The sequence below is a fragment of the Periophthalmus magnuspinnatus genome, chromosome 14 (genome assembly GCF_009829125.3).
Source record: "Periophthalmus magnuspinnatus isolate fPerMag1 chromosome 14, fPerMag1.2.pri, whole genome shotgun sequence".
Lineage (NCBI taxonomy): Eukaryota > Metazoa > Chordata > Actinopteri > Gobiiformes > Gobiidae > Periophthalmus > Periophthalmus magnuspinnatus.
In genome coordinates this window covers 29334176-29355563 of record NC_047139.1, presented here as the reverse complement: position 1 = coordinate 29355563, position 21388 = coordinate 29334176, and the positions used below count along the sequence as shown (strand labels likewise).

General features: G+C 36.6%; 1 protein-coding gene across 1 annotated transcript; it reads left to right on the top strand.

The window, feature by feature from the left end:
* The first annotated feature begins 227 nt into the window (after window positions 1-227).
* nectin1a (nectin cell adhesion molecule 1a) lies at window positions 228-15008 on the top strand. Its single transcript, XM_033978396.2, has 10 exons — window positions 228-312; window positions 7079-7191; window positions 8236-8494; window positions 8999-9119; window positions 12342-12523; window positions 13353-13470; window positions 13565-13716; window positions 13810-13942; window positions 14036-14096; window positions 14529-15008. The coding sequence occupies exons 1-10, from the start codon at window positions 264-266 to the stop codon at window positions 14847-14849; spliced, it is 1509 nt and encodes a 502-aa protein (XP_033834287.1). The 5' UTR covers window positions 228-263; the 3' UTR covers window positions 14850-15008.
* The last annotated feature ends 6380 nt before the right edge of the window (window positions 15009-21388 follow it).

Here is a 21388-nt window from a genome sequence, read left to right as displayed (position 1 = left end):
CCTCAAGCGAACAGGGACTGCACCTCCACACTGCGCACCACAGGGGGGTCCGAGGTAGACTAGGGGAAAGAAAAAGTGGAGAGGTGCAAGGTGAGGGGGTTTGGCACATGTGCGCACGGAGGGAGAGTTTGTGAACGCGCGCAGAGCTCTGGCGCATCTATGGAGCAGAGCGGACCCTGACGATCAGAGCAGCAGGAGTTTCAAAAGAGCACAGTGCACAGGAATTTAACTCACAACAAGAGAATAGTAACAGAGGATCTGCCATGGAAAACAAACTGTGGATTTTAATTATGGGGATTTGTCTAATTTCAGGTAGGCTATGAATCGTAATACTTTTTTTTCTTTTTTAATTGCAGCCGCATGTAAACAGTGTTATAGTAAGTAGGCTACTAAATAATGAATAAACATGGTTAACGAGATATTCCTTGTGAGATTGTGTCTGATTGCGAGCAAAAGGTAGTAGTGTATGCTTATATAGGATATGCAATTATGGGTTTTGGCTTAATTCAGCTATTTAAATTTGTCAGGCTTGTTAATTAATTAGTGCTAAATAAATAAGCCTGACAGATTCAGCATGCTGATAACTATTTTCTTGTGTAGTTGACAAAACAAAAAATGAAATTTAAAGAGATGGGCACCTTTGGCACATTATGATTAAGAGTTACTGAGAAACAGAAATTATCCAAGTGAAAAGTGAAATTAATTATCCCTGCTCCAAATCAAGACTTTAAATTCAGAAGTGTGTCCAGTATTGACTCTGTTCTTTAAGTGAATGTATACTGTGTGCTATTTTTAACTGTGACACAAGTTCATTATGTTAAAAGATGGGGTAGTTCATTCCAAATATACAGGCAATTTGTAGTATGAAATATATTTATATAAAAATGTAAATTTATGAAAAAAGCAAAACCATAACTTTTCATAGAGCCATTAGTTACAGATTTGAGTACAGTGGTGACAGATGCATGCCACAAATCCTCTTTTTGAACTCACCCAGTCCTTTACAGTGGGCACATTAACATGGCCAGTACAAATCAGATCACGAGAATAACGCACAAAGAAATCTGATGATAAAAACATTTGGTAACATGTATCAGTTAATTCATGAATTGTATCTAAATAATGCATTTTAAAATAACTATTTAAAGTTCTCTTTCATTTTTGTCTTTACCACATTAGTATGCTTTTGGCTTTGATTTGTGTTCAATTGTCAAGCAGGTGTGCACTTGTCTTAGCCCTGACCGCACTTACACATTGCACTTCCACATTTGTCCATTGTGTGAAAATGAATGAATGAACTTAGCTATTGTCTGCTGTTAACATGTGCAGTGGTGATTACCCAAACATCCTGCAGCTGGGGTGCAAGCTGAAGCAACAGAGCACATGAGGAAGGGGTCTAAATGAATGGTTTTCAAAATGTGCTGTGGGTGCCCTTGGCGGTACACAGTAGTATTTTGCTGTGTTATTGAGAGATTAAAATAAAAGAGTAAATTATAGCTTAGACAGTGTGTTGACTTGTTTGTCCTTGTTTTAACTTGATCAAGATCTCATTGTCATTCTGATATAGGATGATATAGGATAAGCAATTCTTTATTGTCCTCTCCGTCTGACCCATCCTTTAATGGCACTAATGGACCAGTGCAGCGCCTGTGGCCTCTTTTGCATTTGTCTAGATTCCCAATTAGGAAGATTAGCATATTGTGCATGTATTATGGTGCATTTTCAGGTGCATTTAATCTTGTTTATGTCCTGGCTAACACCTAATTCTCATTCAAACCTGACAGGATCCTCATCTTACCTTGATTAAGAGCTTGTTCAGATTTAGTCCTGATTTAATCTTGGTTTACTCTGCCCTTCCATGATTTTTACAAACAATAATAATAATAAAGATTATTTGTTTTTGTTATTTTCAAACATTTTAAACAGTGACACTTTGATTGACCCCTTTGAGAAGAACTGTCTCTTTAGTGCCCAACACATTAGTGGTGGTGACATACGGATGTGTTGACCCTGGGACATCTGCTGTGATTGCTGTATTCAGTCAGAGATAAACCCGATTCTTTGCTTGTTCCATAGTAATTTGCCTCTGTGCATACGTGTTTGTGAGTGGGATTGCCATGTTGAAGGGGATTAGTGCTGCATGGTGGCAGGAAGGGTGTAACAACATGATCGCTGCCAAGTCCCAGCCGCCTCACTATTGCTACTGTAAAAATAAATACATTTAGAAATACAGCCACCTATAGGAGCACTATGACATCTCCCAAACTGTCAAAGTTGGCTGCCATCAAGCTGACAAGAATATTGTAAGAAAAAATATCTTAACTTTAGAGTGGAAAAGTTTCTGTGAGGTATGAAAAATGTTGTTGGAAAAGTTGATTTTATTCTTTTTGTTGTTAAAAGAAAAAAAATAAAGACAACTGATTGAACTAATGATCAACTTTGATGTAGATGAGAAGTGTGCATTGCCATTTTAAAGACAACAACTTACATTATTATTATTATTATTATTATTATTATTATTATTATTATTATTATTGTATTGAGTATTCTTGAGAGGATCATCAGTGGTTTTAACACACCTGACTCCATCATTATTGATCCGATCCTGTACTAAAGCCACGTTACTGTCTCACCAAAAGTTATAAATGATGTCTAAGTTAGTGAACGTGAATGGGTAATAGGTAGGGCTGCACAATTTTGGGATAAATTCTAGTAGAAGAAAATTGATTGGGATTAGATTATATATTTAAAATCAGTCAATCTTTAATTGTTCACAGTGCTCCTTGTAACAACTCCAGCAGCATTAACATCTGAGAGAAAATTGATATGAACTAATAAACTAATTATCAAAGATATTACTATCTGAATTGCAGCCTTTAATGATAATTGCGCCAACTCAAATAGTGATTTCGATTTGATAATATATTGTGCAGTCCTAGTACTGGGCATAAAACTTTGCCTTTGCAGAGGTCTCTACATCAGGCCTTATTCTAATTTTGTCTGCATTCCTTCAGTGACAAAAAGTAAATTAAAAGGTATGCTACAACGCGTCTTTTCTCCAACAATCATATACAGTACAAAGTCTAAAAAAGGCTGAATGAAACTGTCAGAGAGACATCCGCTTGAATTTGAGCATAATCCACAGCAGAGTCTACAGCTGGAGGCCAAACACTGAGTCTCTGATGCAGAAATAATCCTGGGACGCACATCACAAACAAACCGGCCTTCTGTCCCTTTTAAGCCTTTTTGTCTCCCAGTCCCTCGGGAGAATTGGCCTCACATTTTAACCTCTGATATCTGCTTCTGAGTGGATCTTCATTTATGTTTATTTGAATAACTCTCTGCCCACCTCTGCTACTACCACAAATGCAGTAGTGGACATTGTAATCCACTTTTGAATGGGCACCAAGTTACAAAATGGAGTCCAGGTTTCTATGGGAGATTACGCACACTCCAGTAATAACAGATGATGTAATAGTCTAGAGAGTGCCCCAAAATGAAGCAAGCGACATCAAGTTTAGGCGTAAAGGCTCTCAGCCCATAACCCTTTTACCTTACAATGGTGCAGGAACTAAAGGGCTGTTCTCAAATTGTTCTCATACGTATTTTTGACAAAGAAATAAATATCAAACCAACACAAATCAAGTACTTTTTGTATATTTCATGTCTAATCATCAATGATAGCCAATACTCTGGAGGAAGATATGTGATTACTTTTGTTTATGCTTAGGAACATAAACAATGTAAAATCTATTTTTTTTCCAGTTAAATCAAATCAGTAGACATGGCTCATCTAGTAAAGCCAATTTAATTGTTTTTTCAAAAGAGAAAAATGTAATAGAAAATAGAAAATTTTCTTTTCATATCATCCAGCCCTAAGCAGAATCAACAAAGTACAGGTTGACGTGATAAGCTGAACATTCTACAGCAGGGATAAGTACCACATGGAAGTGTTCAAATCTTTATTTGCTGGAGCAAGAATACAAGTGGCTCAAAATGTGATGCTATTCATGGTTTCAGACTATGACAATGGTCCTCCATTGTAATATCACATTTGCACAATTCAAATTAAAGTATGGGATCTTTTGAATGGGGAAAAGCCCTCACAAATCAGGAGGAAATAATTTATCTGATAGGGTCAGAGATTCTCAAAACCTGCAGTTTCAGGTCACAAGAAGTATAATGATATTGGTTTTCTAGATTGACTTTATCTTGTCTAAAATCTTGTATTAACTATCCATATCTGATCCAGGTTTCTTTAGTATTCTAGAAACCACCAGAGCAAAGATGGGGCAGTGTATAATCCCAGATCAATCACAGATCTGATGGACTAAAGATTAAACAGTTAATCTGTCTTCTTTATCTGTTCCGGTGTATTTCATTTTTCTGTTTGTTCAGTTTTTTTGTTTTGCAGACTGTAGACTTTTGATGATGAGAGTGGATGAAACTAACAGGTGGAAACAGATGGAAATTAGCATTTTGCTGGTGCAGCCATCTTTTTAATGTATCTGCACACTGTCCTTCAAATAAATAAATAAATAAATAAATAGTTTGAATGTATTTAAAACTCTGTAAATTGCTATTATAATGATAAAATACACAGACCTGTTGACTGTAAACGGTAAATATTTGATCCAAACTGGTCATTTATTTGCTAATCCATTGTGGCCAAAAGCTTTTCAAGCTATTTACACACGTATACTTCACAACAGGCCAGGATCAGAAGACTTCACTATGGGCTCAATATTTAAAAATGAACATACACTAAAAAGTTAGCCCTTTCCCATAGTAAAAACTACATTTGTTTATTCGTGTGCATTGGCATTTTACACCAGCTAGGAAGGATATCTTTGTGTTTTATGGTTCTTTGCCTATGTATCATGCTATCTGTATATTTGTTTTTGTTGACTTTATGTGAAGCACTTTGGTCAGCTCAAATTGTTTAAAATCTGCTATAGAAATAAACTTGAATTGAATTATGTTGTGATGCACCGGCCGTGGCTGTAGGTCGTCAGACAATACCGCCATTGTCTCACGTTCCCATGCCCTTTTTCCTACCCGTGTGCTGCTATTTAAGCATTATCTTTTTGTGGCGCACTGAGGTCATTTCCCATACAGAAAACAATAGAAGAATACAGGCTCACTCAAAGAGAAAGAGAGGAAGGTGAGAGAGATGCAGGCAGGAAGCCATAATCTAAAGCCTAAATGTGGGGCTTTTGATTAATATATTTGTGAATAAGGTCTAATACTTGCGTAATTTTGAAAAAAAAAAAAAAAAAAGCCAGAGGACAAATTGTGGTTGTCCCAAGCGTGGAAAAAAGGAGATGGCATAGAGGATAAATTATATTAACTTAAAACCAACAAACACAGAAGGAAAGAAGGCAAGTACTGTTGCTATTACTGGCCTTGGAATTAATCTATAAAATGTAGTTTATTAACACCAGATTTGAGCTTAGTGTTGATTTTAAAAAATGAGAATAAACAAACACAAATAATGCTTAACTGTCTAACATGGTACACTGTTGTTTTTTTGGCAAGAGTTTAGTTAAATCTATTCACACAGTGTGGTGTCTGTCACATCTAGTTTGTGTCATAGAGACAGCTATGGGATAAATCAATGCAGCTGCCCTCTTAACATTAAAATACTCAATAATTTACTACTTCTTTTTAAAAATACAATACTCATATGGAAAGCCCCCTTGGCTATACATCACAGAGTATCTATCATACAGTGTTAGGATGAGGGCAGTCTGTTTGTTCAAGCTTAACTCAAAATGTATGCTATTACATTTGTAACACAGGAGGGAAAGTAATTTGACACTCAGTCAATTTACTTGTATAGTTTAACTTGTAAGTATCATAAGTATAAGTAGGAGTAGTATTGAGTACCATTGGAGGCATGGCCTGTGGTGATACTCCTGGGGTGGGAAAACTGCTATAGTTTAAAAACGGTATACTCTGTGTGGGTTTTAAATATTATCTCCAGCAATGCAGTGACAGATAGTTGTATTAAGTTACTGCAATTGCAGGTACTTTCTTACCTTACACATTTTTTACCATTAAGGAAATCAATGCTGGGCCATTTTACTTTTACTTGAGTGTTACAACCAATACAAAATATTGAAAACATTTAGAGAAAGAGAATAGTGGAGTCAGCTATAAAACTCTTTGTGAAGACAAAGAGTTCACAGAAAGTAGAGGAAAGTAGAATGAAGATTCTACTTTTCTCTACAAGATTTCAAGCTTGCAAGTCCAATAAACACGTGTTTTTGGGAGGTTTTTTTTTGTTTGGTTTTTTTAGGTTTTGCTGCATCTGATCCAGTGCAGCACTCCTCTATCACTATCATTAGTATTTAAAACATCTTTTTCTATTGATGTACGTTTTACATAGTTGTACATAGCATAGGTGCAGCACAAACATCTTATCTTGTTTTGCAGAGTTTCCCCTTGGGAAGATGGCCCAGGAGGTCATTGTGCAATGTCACGTTTGTTTGTGTTTACTGAGGCATGAATGAGAATTAGGGCAGCCATTGTGACCATTTTACCCAAAATAACAAAAATTGTATTTTGTTTAGAGTATAATAAACAATGAGAAGTTAATACTGATTCTCAATAACGCGCTGGCGTTTGACCGTCCGGCAATCTAAAAGTTTGGAGAAGGAACCAGAGTGGGGCAGAAGTGGCATTAGTAGTAGTTGTAAATATTTTCAAGCTTATTTCTGACCTCTTGTTTCTGACCCTACATAGTACAAATTGACTTCGCAGTAAACACACGTGACAGGGTGGCGAAGGTCTACAGTGGATTTGCTGAAGGAGATCACCAAGTCAGTTGTGTGCTTATTTATACCTCCCTTTAATCCCTCACCTTTGACCCCACCTCACCGCTCATGCTGATGAACCATATCATGTTGGACAGTTGGGCTCAGTGTCCTTTGGTGATTGTAAACAAAAGATCATGCCAGAATGCCCTTACTTTGCCAAGTATACATGGAGCATTTTATTCATTCTTTACTTAAGCATCTTTCTTTTCAACTTGTGACAATGTAATAGTGGTAATTATCTTTTCTTCTCTCCATAGGGGTACAGGGACAGAGTGTGGAGATGGACGAAGAAAAGTCAGGCTTTGTGGGGTCAAAGGTCGAGCTGCGGTGTCGCTTCATCAACAGCTCTCCACCAGTCAAAATCTCACAGGTAACTACAACCACAAAAAACATTTAAACACTGTACTACTGGTCACATTTGTTCCCTAAAGAATAGTTTAAGGAACTACTTTCAAAGTACAAAGCATGTTTTCTACATTAAACAATGAATGGTCACATATTCTTAGTTGGGCACTAGGCGAACAGTTGGAGGCCTCACTATTTCAGTGCCATTGGACTTGTGATTATTAACATTCCACAACTTGATGCACACAAATGCCATTGTCTGCACTAAATGTATCTGTACTACCATTATACATTTAAGTACAAAGGTATTTATAGTGGCTAAGAGCACCAATAGCCACAACAAATAAGCAAAAAATACTTCTAATTACCAAAAGGGGGCTCCCCAGAAAATTTTGATCATTATACACATTTTTCCTGTTTTCTAGTGCGTGTACTACAACTGGTGTAATTACATTTCTGCATTATGTATTATAAATTATGTGATAGTGCCCCACTAGGCCCCTAAACATGCTTTACAGTGGTCTACAAATGAATGCTTCAACATAACACTTTGATTTATTCATTATAACCTAAATATTATAGGCTCACCATCTCTGTTTCATAATGTGATTAGGACCTACACTGGCATGAAGACTTTCATGTTAGTTTCACTTCATGATCACATTATTTGTGTACAATAATGCTGGGAAACTTATAAACAAGTAAATGTGGAATAATTTGCGGGTATGAATAAATTAGTGCAACTCATTAATATGCACAAAGATGTAAGCGCATCCATGGGTCATTTACTCGTCCAGCAAAGCCAAACAAAGCTTCTCTCATTATCAACAGTAACCCGCTGCAAACTAGTTTCTGAATTATTGGTGTGAGACAAAGATAAGACGCACATGTGGTAAACTTGTCTGAGATGTGTTTACAAGTGAGGGACGAGGGAAAGGTCGAGGCACGGCAGTGTGCCGTCTCAACACATTTAACCAATCAGAAAGTGATATAAAGTAATAAAATTCTAAAATAAAATTTGTTAAAGTTAAGTATACCCTTTTCTGAACTCTGACCTTGTGTTGCCCAGGTGACGTGGCAGAAGCTGGTAAATGGCTCGAAGCAGAATGTGGCCATTGCAAATCCGTCTCTAGGCGTTTCCGTGGCACCACCGTACAGAGACCGCGTCACTTTTAAGAATGGAGCTGTGCGACGTAGAACCCCAAACCTGGAGGACACAACCATCACCTTCTCATCGCTGCGTTTGTCTGATGAAGCAGCATACATCTGTGAATACACCACCTTCCCCGCAGGAAACAGAGAAAACACAGTCAACCTTACAGTCTTAGGTGAGATACAGGGTCTTAAATGTACAAGCCTCTATAGAGACCCTTTAAAATGCTCAATGAAGGCAATAATAATTTTAATAAATAATAATAATCAATCATTTTGATTGGCTGACTGACATCAGATCTAAATGCTTATTATTTTTTAACAATTAATAAGATGCAATTTGGAATTGAAAAAAACAAAAAACTTTTTCAGCACACCAAATGGTCGTCGTCATCATCAGCCTCACGTATGTGTGCTGTTACGTGCATTTAAATTTGACAAATGTTTAAGTCCTCCCTGACTTAATCTGATGTGATTGGATTAACTTCACATTTGTAATAATGTCCATGTAGGCTACATCTGTGTATGAGTTGTTTTGAATTGTTTGTAGAAGCATGCTGTTTTGTTGCATAATCCAGTTATAAATCCAACCATAATCCAATCCAGCATATGCAATGTATTATGCAACATTTTTATCAGATCTTATATTTCAGGTAAAAAATGTATACTATCTTTCACAGTTCGACCCACGACCCAGATGAGTCTCTCCACACCAACACTCGTGGCGGCTCGATCATCAAAAGTAAAAACTCCGGTGGCCACTTGTGTTTTAGCAAATGGAAAACCTCCAGGAACCATCAGGTAGGCGACTAAATACACATGGAAGACAAAATGTGCCAAGTCATAAACACAACCATAAATAACAAATGAATAATTCATAAATTAATTTAGAAAAATGTAAAATTACATTTTTAAAAATCTGTTAAATTGTAAAGTCAGTAGATATGGCTCATCTAGTCCAAAAATCTATTGTCTATATTGTCATGTTAATGTCAATGTCAATGTTACATTGAAATATAACCTATTATATTTTATTAACAAGTGTACACTTCTACAGACAGAAGCACAGAACTTAAGTTAGTTTTCCTAAACAAAATTTCATCTCAGTAAAATGCAGTTTTATATTGAAAACTAATCAATCATCTGCCAAAGATGAGTCAAAACTCAAGGTGGTCATATGTTTTTCTGTGCTCTTTCATTCATTTGACAGTGCCCAGGTCCTAGTCATGCTCTCAGGGACCACACAGAATCACTGCTTTAATGCAGTCAGCCATTGGAGATTACTCTTTACATACACTTACACTTTTAATTACCTCTCATACTGAATTAAGAAATATTTGTGGGCTTTGTGTACCCCATTTAAATGTATGAAGCCTACTTCCCAAGTTTGATCATATAAATGTGATGACATAAACCCAGATATCTTTGTCATTACAGAATCTTGGCTAGTATTCCAGATGAAGATGTAAACATTGCAGATTATAAAGTATTCAGATGTGACCCATTTTAAATAAGAGTGACATGGCAAATATTTTTTATAATAATTTTATAGAGGCAGGCAATGTAAATGCTAATGAAAACACTAACAAAGAAACAGATTACAACAAATAAAGTCTTAGATCACCTAATAAACTTGAACCCCAAACCAAATCTCTTGGTGCTGACAACCTCAGTTTACAGTTATTGAGTCTTAGTGCACCATAGTTTCATCTCTTATGACCCATATCTTTAATTTAACATTCTTGACTGACAACATTCCATCTTTGTGAAAGTCAGTGCAGGTTGTCCCGCTACATATAGGTGGTGATTACAAGTGCCCTTAATAATTATTGTCCAGTTTCAAAATGACCATGTCTGGCAAAGCCTGTCCAGTAAACTCTCAATTGCGGTCCTTTCTAACAATATCCTGGATCCACAGCAATCAGGTTTTAGACCGGGCCACAGTACAATCACGGCCGTCACTGCAGTAGTCAATAATATCATTCATGCCTTGGACAAGAAACAACACTGTGTGGTGTTCTTCGTTGACTTTTGAAGGCCTTTGATACTGTAGACTCAAATATTCACCTAAAAAACTTGCATCCCTTGGTTTTGGTACAGTTTTCTCTAAATTGGGCCAAAAAGGGTGTTCCCCAAGGTTTAATCCTTGGACCATTACTTTTTACATTGTATATGAATAATATTTTCCCCTCATCTTCCTGCGCATTTTTATCCAGATGACACAATTTTGTATTCCATCGCACTTACTGTTCAGGAAGCTCTATGCAAATTACAAAATCCATTTGATTTTTTATTTTGATTTTTTTTACTAATAAATCTAAAACTGGTCCTAAATTCATCAGTAACTAAAAATATGCACTTGACCATATCTCATGTGACAGGCTCCTACGATCCCATCAGAACTTTAAATGCTGACCTCAGTGAACAAGTTCCTCATTAGAATGACCTCGGTATTTGGTTGTTTTAAAACAACACTGACAACATTTCACAAAAACTTCAAATTTGAATAGGTTTTCTTTACAGGTGTCTGTGTAGACCCTCAGTCGTCCAGGTCTGATCCATCGCACACAACGAAGTTAAATCTGTCAACTGGAGAAATCTTGTAGGAGTGAAGACGTTCCGCTGCTCATCCAAGCTGCTTCTTCTTTTCTTTACAGGAATAAAGCCTGTTTTTCATATAAAAATAGGAAAACATGAATTCAATCTACAGTCCTTTCTTCACTGGATTATGGCCACCTCATTTATGGTCACACAGCAAACACCTTAAAAAATCATGATACTATTTACCACAGCACACTTTGTTTTATTACATTGACAGACTCATCACTGTACAGCGAGGTTGGCTGGACCTCACTGCAGACCCACATATATATCCACATCTTCATTTACAAAGCTATACTGGTCAAATTTCCACAGTATCTCAACCCTCTGATTCAATTCAATTCTTTTCATTACCGCAGCAGGTCTCAGGAGAGACTGACCTTAGCAGTAGCACAAATCTACACAGAGTAAGAGAAAACTGGTTTTAGATTTTATGCCCCTCATTTATGGAACACTCTCATAAACCGACTCAAACTAAACAGTGTAATTTCGTCAAGTGAATTTAAACACACTATATCTGTCATCTTTTCAGACCACTGTAATTGTTTTATCTGAAGCCTGTTAACCACAGGTTCAGTAAATATTTAAATGTACATTTTACTGTGCATTTTATGAACTGTAAATATTGTATGTTTTAACTGTGTAAGTCACACTCCATTGAAAATGAGATGGAATCTCAATGGGACTTCCTGATAAGATAAAATAAAATAAATAAATACATAGGAATCCAGGGCTAGAAGAGCTGTTACACTACTTGTATTGGATATGTTCTTTATGTAAAATTAGATAATACATTTACATCTAACTATATGTAGGATGTCACTTTACAGGCCTACTCATACAGCCTAATCTCTGCTTTAGAGACCCTTGTCTCTGTTTGACTCCAGTGTGAAATTCTTTGCAGTTAGATTTTAGGTGCAAATTTTTTGGCATTTATGTTTGAGTTTCTATATTGAAAGTGGCTGAGTTTGGGCCAAAATCGTTTACGGCATGAGGACAGGCAAACAAGCTGAATTTACTGAACATGTGTGTTTATGAATAAGAGCTGTGTCATGTGTTCTGAGAAAGAGCATGAGAACTGTGTGAACTGATGAGAGATGTTCTATTTGATTTGACCACCTCTTCAGATACATGTTTGAATCAAACTAAACTAAGTATAAAGAATGTGTGAAAAGAATGGAAAAAAACTGTAAATAGCTCTGTATATTATGAATATATGTATATATTATTGTATATATTATTGCAATATGTTGGCAGCTATTCTAATCTCTCTGTATGTCACAATTGGAAAAAAGGTGAAAATCATATTCTGTTACGGCATATCCATGGTCATCCTATTTAGTGCTACATTTATTTATTTATCTTTTTGGCAGTGTTCCTTCTTCATATATGCTGTGACCAATATCTTATCATTACATGTAGGTGGGAATCACGCGTCCAGGGAGAGGTTAGCACCAGGGAGTACAGAAATGAAGACGGGACATATACGGTGCAGAGTGACTACATCCTGGTACCGAGTCGCGACACGCATCGTGAGACGCTCACCTGTGTCACCACCTACAATGAGGAAGTGTTCACCGAGAGTGTCATCCTCGACATTCAGTGTAAGCATCTTAGTTATTTAGTTAGTTACTTGGTAACAACGTGTGTGTTATGCGCCGAGGCAGGTCTGCTGCTCTAACAAAAACTGGCAAATAAAGTCCGTGACTAGAACCCATTGGCCACCAGGTTGAGGCAGCACCATCCTTTTATTTACAGCTGATTACAATTGCAGCTAGGTGGATCAACTGGGTGGCACCTGGTAGCAGGACAGGTAAAGGGAGAGAAAAGACCAAGAAAGAGGGAGAGAGGAATGGCAAAAGTATACATGAATATATAAACGGCACGGAGGCTGTAACAATGTACAGAAATAACAAACACCCCAAGAAAGAACCAGCCACCTGGGGAGATGACAAGGGGGGCAAAAGTTGTCTTGCCCTGAGCCCTAACAAGCCTGCCTATAGGTCTGAGAAACACATTGGCAATATGAAGGCATCAGTGTAAAGTTTGATTGTTTGTTGTAAAAGTGCAGTGATGAAACCAAAATAGCCAAATAAGACAAATGAATTTGCTCTGATGAAGGGTCAGGGTTGTATATATCACAAATATTGGTTTTATTATTATTATTATTATTATTATTATTATTATTATTATTATTATTATTATTATTATTATTATTATTATTATTATTATTATTATTATTATTATTATTGGCTAATTTAATGCAATAATTGATACAGCAAGAAAGACCTTGTTTTGGTCTTGGTTTCTGACAGTTTGACAGTTAATGAAGGCGAATACATTTTTTGTGTGATTATACTCACAAAAGCACAAAAGTCTCTACATATACACCTTTTAAACTCAAACATAAAACTACCACTTCCTGCCTCACAGATGAGCCAGACGTCATGGTGGAGGGCTATGATGGAAACTGGTACCTGAACCGAGAGAACGTGCAGCTCAACTGTCTGGCCGATGCCAACCCCTCAGTGTCTCTGTACCAGTGGAGAATGTAAGTATAGTTTTATTATTTAATACCAAGTGAGTGTATATTCATTACCCATGATTCACAATGCTTTTTAATGTGTCATTTCTTTGTATTACAGAATCAATGGTTCCATCCCAGACACTGTTGAAATCCGCGACAACCTCCTCATTTTCAAAGGACCAGTGACATATGAACTTCAAGGGACCTACGTGTGTGAAGCAACTAACAGCATCGGGACACGTGCTGCATCAGTGGACATCAGTGTAATTGGTATGCAGTTTATTATCAATATTAAATAATTACAACATCAACTAGAAAAGCCGTTCTCCCTAAAAAAAATATACACTGTTTTTTGTTTTATAGATAAGCCTTTACCTCAGATTGCAACCAGTGACGTGGTCAGTGTCATCGCTCTGTTATTGGCTGCTGGAGTACTACTGGGCATCACCATCACGGTCCTCATCCTCAAAATCAGGAGTCGCAAAGACAACTCATCGTGAGTGACACCTTTATGAATAAAACAAGAATAATAAACAAATGGCCTATCTGTATGTATTCACATAGACTGTACTGTGCTTTGTTTGATTAGAAATGACTCTCAATCCAGAAAGATGTCCCAGACACTGAGGAAGAGACCAGACGATTTCCAGGTAGGGTGATGCAATGAATCCAATTTGAATAGAGACAAAGATTCAATGACTGAATGCTTGGATCTTTACAATTGAGAGGTCAACAGCCAGTCCTCTGAGTCAAAGCATGTGGTTTGGACCAGAGTTCAGATTTTGGAGGAGGAAATTGTATAATTTATTAAAAGTCAGTTTTGTTTATGTTCAGGAAATTAATATTGATATTAATAATGAAAGCAATTTTATGTGATTTATCAGTATGAGGGAAAAAATAATAATTTTCTTGTAATATCAGCTAGGCCCAGCCCTATTTCCAGGCATCCTACAATATAAAAAGGATTTACCCCGGACCTACCGCTTACAAAACATAGATTAGCTACTTGGTGATGTTTTCTTTAATCCATGGAGCACTTACACCACTAGAGTTTGCTAACACTATTTTTATTTACTCCCTAGCATTCGAGCAGATTTTACGAGGAGCTTCCAAACACAGCAGACTACGTGAGCTACCGACTGGCCTGTAACAAGGAGGACTATCCGGAGCCCTACTCACCCCCCATCCAGCCTCCCCTCTCCTTTCTGCCGCAGCAGCCCTACCATGCCTCTTCACAGCCCAACACCGGGACAAGCACTGGCAGCAGTGGAGGCACCACCTCCAGAAATACCTTCTCCCCTCCAACACACACAACCGCCATCTTTAAATACCCCTCTGTCTCAGGACTGACGTCTCCGCCCATAGGAGCAGCATACACCTTTCCCAAAGAACAGTATGTCTAAAACAAGTCTAAATGATCTAAACAATATACAAGTTTATTTGGGACTTTGGACAGTATTTTTGTTTCTTACTGGAGGTGGACAGTGCAGCTTTTGGGCCACTACAGCCCAATTTTTGAATTACAATGTTTTATTATTTTGTTTTTGTAAGTGTAAATATTGTATGGCTTCATCACACATATATGCTGTACCTTTAGATTCATTCCAACAGTGACTGCTTTTCACTCAAGGTCAGAAGTGGTGCTACCATTAATAGGCTGCTGCTGCTGAGGGCCCGAGGGCCCTGGTGGAGCTCCCAGTCAATTGCCCTTCGGGGTCACTAATGGCTTCAGACCCATTTGATATTCTTTAACTATTACAATAAACTGAGATTAGTTTACTTTTAAGCAAGAAAACACTGTCAAAATATCAGCTTGTCAAATCCAAAGCGCTCCCCTATTTCACATTAGAATGGACTAGTCCAAGAGTGGGGCACACTAGTCTTGTTGCCATTTACAAGATGGACAAGGATCAAACTATTGAACTGTTCCTATTGGGAGATGTGGCGTGAGGATTTCTGTGTGGTCATGTAGGCTCTTGACTGTACTTTCCTAGCTTTATTATTATTTTTTTTTTCAAACACAACTCTATTATATCATGTATATATAACAGAGCTGTGTTAGCCATGTGTCTCTGTAAGGAGGTGTTACGAGCTCAGATGTGTTCAGGATCAAAACTGCTGAAAACCTATGGCCAGGGACAGCTCTTTGTCCACAGGGCTTCCATAGAAAAAGTGAGCATATGAGGATAGCTGGATGTAACTGTTAATTTTGCTCACATCAAAGTCAGCTTCAATGTTAAAATGCATCAGAAAACTGTTGAAAAGGGAGGAAAACAGCCTGACCCTGATTTTAACATATTTCAATTAAGTGCCTGATGTACATTTTACAATAAATAAATGTGACCAAATCAGTCCTGGTTATCCAGTACCTAACAGTTCAAATAAGAACTAAAGTGAAGTTTCCAGTCTATCCTAATTAAAATAACTAGACATGTGTGTGGCTCAAGAACAATGGGGATAAAACACAATAATTTAAAAATATTTTTTTTAAAAAGAGATGGCATCCATTCTAGGGAGGGCCCCAAACTTGAATTTGCCTCGGGCCCCAGACACATCCATAAGAAAGGCCCTCTTATTGTTTAGTTCCCTTAAAAAAACAAAAACAAAACACACTTCAAATAGTGTACACTGGTGTAAAAGTGTATTGTACAGAAACCTAAATCATTGATGGTTCAAATCCTGCTGTTGTTGTTCATCAGAAAAAGAACATAGAGATTTATCCTTGAAAAGTGAAAATACATTTGCATGAATGTATAAAAAATGAAAAAAAAAACAGCAACAAAAACTTTACAGACAATAACTGAGATGGTTGTTTTTCATGCTGATCCTGTTTTGTGCAGTTGACCCTTAACTTTGTCCCTTTAATGGCCTTTGTGTGGACAGTCCAAACCATTGTATTAAAGGTATTTGATGTAGACACATTCTGGGTGACACACTTTTCATTTTGTATGAAATATACAAAAGTCCTTACATTAATCGTCTTGATGGGTCGGCAGCAAATATGTTATGATTTGTGTGTATCGTGGATCACAATGTTAATTTTGTCACGGATCATGTATACCTCTGTTATATAGGATTTAAGAGGTAGCTCTCTGGTTCTAAGAGAGGGCGGGGCAAAGCAGATATCAGTATTAGTCTTTGAACATAGAATCTCTTTATAGACTGGCAGATTTTCACAGGGTCTAATCACACTTCATTTATATTGGTCTATTGCCCACCCCTGCTTCTATATCCCCTGCTTTTTATTACATGATCTCGCCCATTTTTCACAGCAAAAGTAAATAGTAAAAAAAATATTGTGGACATGTATTTTATATTATTTACATTTCTCTTTTGAAGGAAAAAGGTTTTTATTCACAAATGTTTTTTTTTGTTTCTAATGTTTTGATTTTATTTATGTTTCCTGTGGGGTTTTAGTATTCATTGACGCTGGCTGTTCATGAACATTTGATTTTAGTAATAAAAATCACATGTGTGAAGTTAATTTTGACTGGACTACCACTAAACCCACTGCATGCAAAGAGCATACACTTAAAACAAAAACAAAACAAAAAAACACTATAATGAAGCAACTAAAAGCTATGGTACAGTGAATACACAAAGAGAATTCAAAAGTCCCTTTATTATAGGCTAAGAATAAAAAAAAAAAAAAAGTCTGTTGCATATAAATGTACTGTGTACTTTTTTTTAGCTGAAAACCTTAAATTATATATCATTTAAAATAAAGCCCTTAACAAACTTGAATCGCCAAACTAACAAACAGGACAAATATAACACACATGAAATGCAGGACATGACGTCTACACTTAATAATCCTTAAAAGGGACCAGGACAATGCCCACTTAAAGGCCACTCAGTCTTACTTGAGCCTAATGAGAAGATAGCATTTCCTTTGTTGCCACGTAACTATAGACTGTTGATCAGATGTCAAACTCAGCTCATTTTGGGGTCAGCATGAACAAGACATGCTTAAACTTTTATTGGCTACAATTTCAACAGCTTTATACGTCAATCAAGAATCTTATCCTCAGGATAAAATGTAATAAATGGCTTCATTTAAAAAATCTATATCTGTCTTTTGTGGACAGTTGAATTCAGTTTTTGGTAAAAAAAAATGTCAGTATTTTGATAACATTAGTCAAGAAGATTACGCTCTTGAAAATATTTTTTGTGTAGCCAGATATTGTTTGACCATATTCCAGAGCCGGATCTTTCCATATGAAGACTAGTGTAGTCATGATGTTATATACATATCTGTCAATCCACATGTAGTTATGAGAAAACCCTTGTTCACTTCTCAGTGTAAATATCAATTTCTGACTGGTTAAATGTGTTTGTGCAATAAGACACATTATGTCATGCCCCGACCCCTCCTTCACTCATAAACACATCTCAGACAGCATAATGCAAGTTTACCACACATTTGTCTGTTATCTCTGTCTCACGCCAAGAATTCAGCAAGTTTAAGCTGTGGTGGGTTACTGTTGATAATAAAAGAAACTTCTCCCTTTTGCCTTTGCTAGACGAGTGAATGACATGCAAACAAGCAGCAATATGCATGTGTCTTCATGCATATTAACGAGTTATGCGCGGAAATTATCGTGGTTGTGGAAATCATCTGTAAGATAATACCAAAACATACTAAAAGACTGTCTGTGTTGGTTTATTATGTTTGCACCGGTAACCAAACGGTCCAGCTACTGACAGACACAGTTTCTGCTGCAGTGGCCCAAAGGTATGGGGTAACACTTAAATACTGTCTGAGGTCTGAGCCCTTCCCCAAGTACAACTTGCATTTAGGTCAGTCTGGCTGGACATTTGGCCTTCTTAGCTCAGAGAGGTAACACCTTTACATTAGCATTTGAGGTAAGGATGATCAAACAATAGATGTGAAATAAAACAGTAGAAATGAAAATGGAAGACACAAAGTTACCAAGAGCCTCCTGTGAGACTCAAGGATTTGACAAAGACTAGCGTGGCTTTTAACACTTCTTGCAGTGTGTCTTGGACAATGGAAAACCTACACACAATACTAAAATTTCTATCATAGCGCTAATTTGCATACGCACCATGCACATATTAAGAAGCTTAATCATGCTCTATTTATTGGCACAGTTATTTGATGTCTTCCTGCATTTATAACACAAAAATGATTAAGTAAAAACTTTAACGTTTTCATGGCAGTGCATAGTCCTGTGACAGTCCTATTTATAATGAATATATCAAAGTGTTATGTTGAAGTATAAATTTGGAGGCCAAGAGCATATGGCACAGTGGGACTACATGTGGCACACCAGCACTACTTTACACAGTCCATACATATAATCACACTTCAGCCCACTGGAAAATATGAATAGAAAACAGTCAAAATTTTTATAATAGCCAACAATTTATGGTTGATAATCAGAAATGAATTCTAGCATGTTTTAGTGTTTTACTCTGTCTGATGTGGGTAAAACACATAGTGCAGCTGTCCATTATGTTGTGGCATGTGAAAAAACACTTGAGCCAGAGTGGGACAGAGGTGGCGAGGACCCCCAAACCAAATTTCACTAAAGGTTAAATCCAGTTCTTCCATATTTAAATTAAAAGATTACCAGACACAGCCAATCACTGACAAATGCCAACATAACGTTTTGTGCAGTACTTTTGTGCAGCAACAGAAGCCAACACACTGAGCAGAAACCTTTGAAAATAAGTGCTATGGTCAACAATTTAAACTTAAAGGTACAACACATATGCACAAAGTATAGCTGTTAAGCCCTCTGCATTACAACTATGCAGAATTGCTGTTCTTCCTCCTGTTAGCATTAGCCTCAGTATCTTTGTCCCCATATTCACTCTCCCTCCTCTGTACAAGCCTCAATCAGTGTCACCCAGCTCTGTATTTCTCTTTTATCTCTTTTTACCACTGCCCCCAAGCATTACAACACTGCTGTCTCATCCCCGTGCTGTATTATTCAAAAATAATGGAAGTATTATTTGAGATACACAAAATAGCATTGAGCTATTAAAAAAATAATAAAATAAAATAAAAGTATGGTATAATATTGCCCACAGTGCTGTTACTTGGGTATTGGTACGCAGTTTGAACTTTTATTTTTGCCCTCATTTGGGTTAATTATTGTTTAGAACGACCTTATCCATGGCTTAATCTAATTTTAGGTTGGTTTAGTCGTATTTTATATAATATTTACCCCTAATCTAATTTAGATAAAAAATAAAGTGTGGTTTTTGATCTGGTGGTACTCAAAAAGCCAAATATTACCTTAGGAGGTAGCTGGTGTGAAAAGTTTGAGGACCACTGGCCTATAGATGGGGTTATTTGGTTGTAGCAGACACTCAATCTGGACAGAGAGATGGAGCTTGTTTGTTTTACAAGAAAAACTATTCAATTCATTCATGACTTCCTGAGAGATATTTAGTTATTGCTCTGCTATTTACTAATATTTACCAGGAATCATGTCAAATAAATGTTCATGATTTATATTACAAGATTCAGTATATCATGTAACTAAATTAATTATGGCTTAATTTAATGTAATTATATAATACTATTTTATAATATTAACATTTTGAGTGTAATGCGCAACGTTAATTCAATAGACTTATAATATTATAATATATAGTGCTATAAGGAATTCAAACCACTATTCTTTCTTTTTTTTTTTACTAATTATATTCCACCCACTTTTAAATGTTGATAAATTATGTTATCATTATCGTCTGAAGCATCATTAAATACATTATTTCCGCTAAAACACATAGTAGTGTCAGCTGCTGTAGTGTCTCTTACTATTGGCTGGTCTGAGGAAAACTGATGCACTGAGCAGCTTCATTCATGAGCAATGAGTTGGTGTCTGGTTACTCTCATCGGCCCTGGCTCACCTCTCTCTCTGTATGATCAAAACATCACTGCCCTCACCATTATTATAACAGCAATTATTCACGCACTGCATGATTAGTACAGATAAAGAACAAGGACAGTAGGCAACAGTGTGTCCAGTTCATGCTGATTCTCGATTATAAGCTTAAGGATTGACCAAAATAATGCCCTTTCAAAATAATAGTCAAAACAAGTAATTAACAGTTTCTGGATGTCCAAAAAATATGTATAGTTTACCACATAAAAGAAAAAAAAAAATATGACAAACACCAAGTCAGACATCAAATATAAACGTGTCTCTTCCTTTTCACTTGTTTTTCACAGTTTAAATTCAAAAGAAAAGCCCAACAATATTGTGTTATGTTGTGAGCAAAAACAAACTGTTACTTCCTGTCTATACTGACCTATGAAACGCAGGCCATTTTGTAAGTTGCATACAAAAAGACACACCCTTACAACTACTATTTACCGGTAATCAACTCAAATATTTAATATGAACTTACTACTGTTAAAATTTCAAGTATCGCTTCTATTACAGCTTCAATTGGATACGTCTTTAATCAGTGACCTTTACAGCTACTATGCCACAAGCTTTATTACAACAAATACAAAGGTTACAAAAAACTGCAAAAGTACAAAATGTTGTCTCATTAGTTTATTAAGTACATTATGTTTTCAGATATTGCTTGAGTAAATTTAGTTACTTTACAGTTTTGACTAAGAATTACTGTGTGTGAGGCAGAGTAACCTGTGCAGGTATGTGGGACCCATCTATAATAAATGAGCAGGGTATCACTGTGCTATTCTAACCGAGGCAGAAACAGAGAAAGGAAAAAAACACATCAATAATTGAAGCCAAATCAGTTTATTGCGCCTTCAGCCCTCCTCCTGTCAGTCCAATGAAGTCAGTGCATGCAACTGGTGTCTGTGACAGTTGCTGGGGTACACGGTGTTTATCTTTTCATGTTTTTGAGACATTTAACTTTTATCTTTTAGTTTATTTAATAAATTGTTTTGTTGTGAAGAGGCAGTGAGACTGTGAATCATCATGATACC

Bases quoted from the DNA above. Each gene is read 5' to 3' on its own strand.
- nectin1a (XM_033978396.2), top strand. From the start codon at position 264: ATGGAAAACAAACTGTGGATTTTAATTATGGGGATTTGTCTAATTTCA. The intron at 313-7,078 runs GTAGGCTATGAA...TTCTCTCCATAG, and splicing joins GGGGATTTGTCTAATTTCAG to GGGTACAGGGACAGAGTGTG. The intron at 8,495-8,998 runs GTGAGATACAGG...TATCTTTCACAG, and splicing joins AGTCAACCTTACAGTCTTAG to TTCGACCCACGACCCAGATG.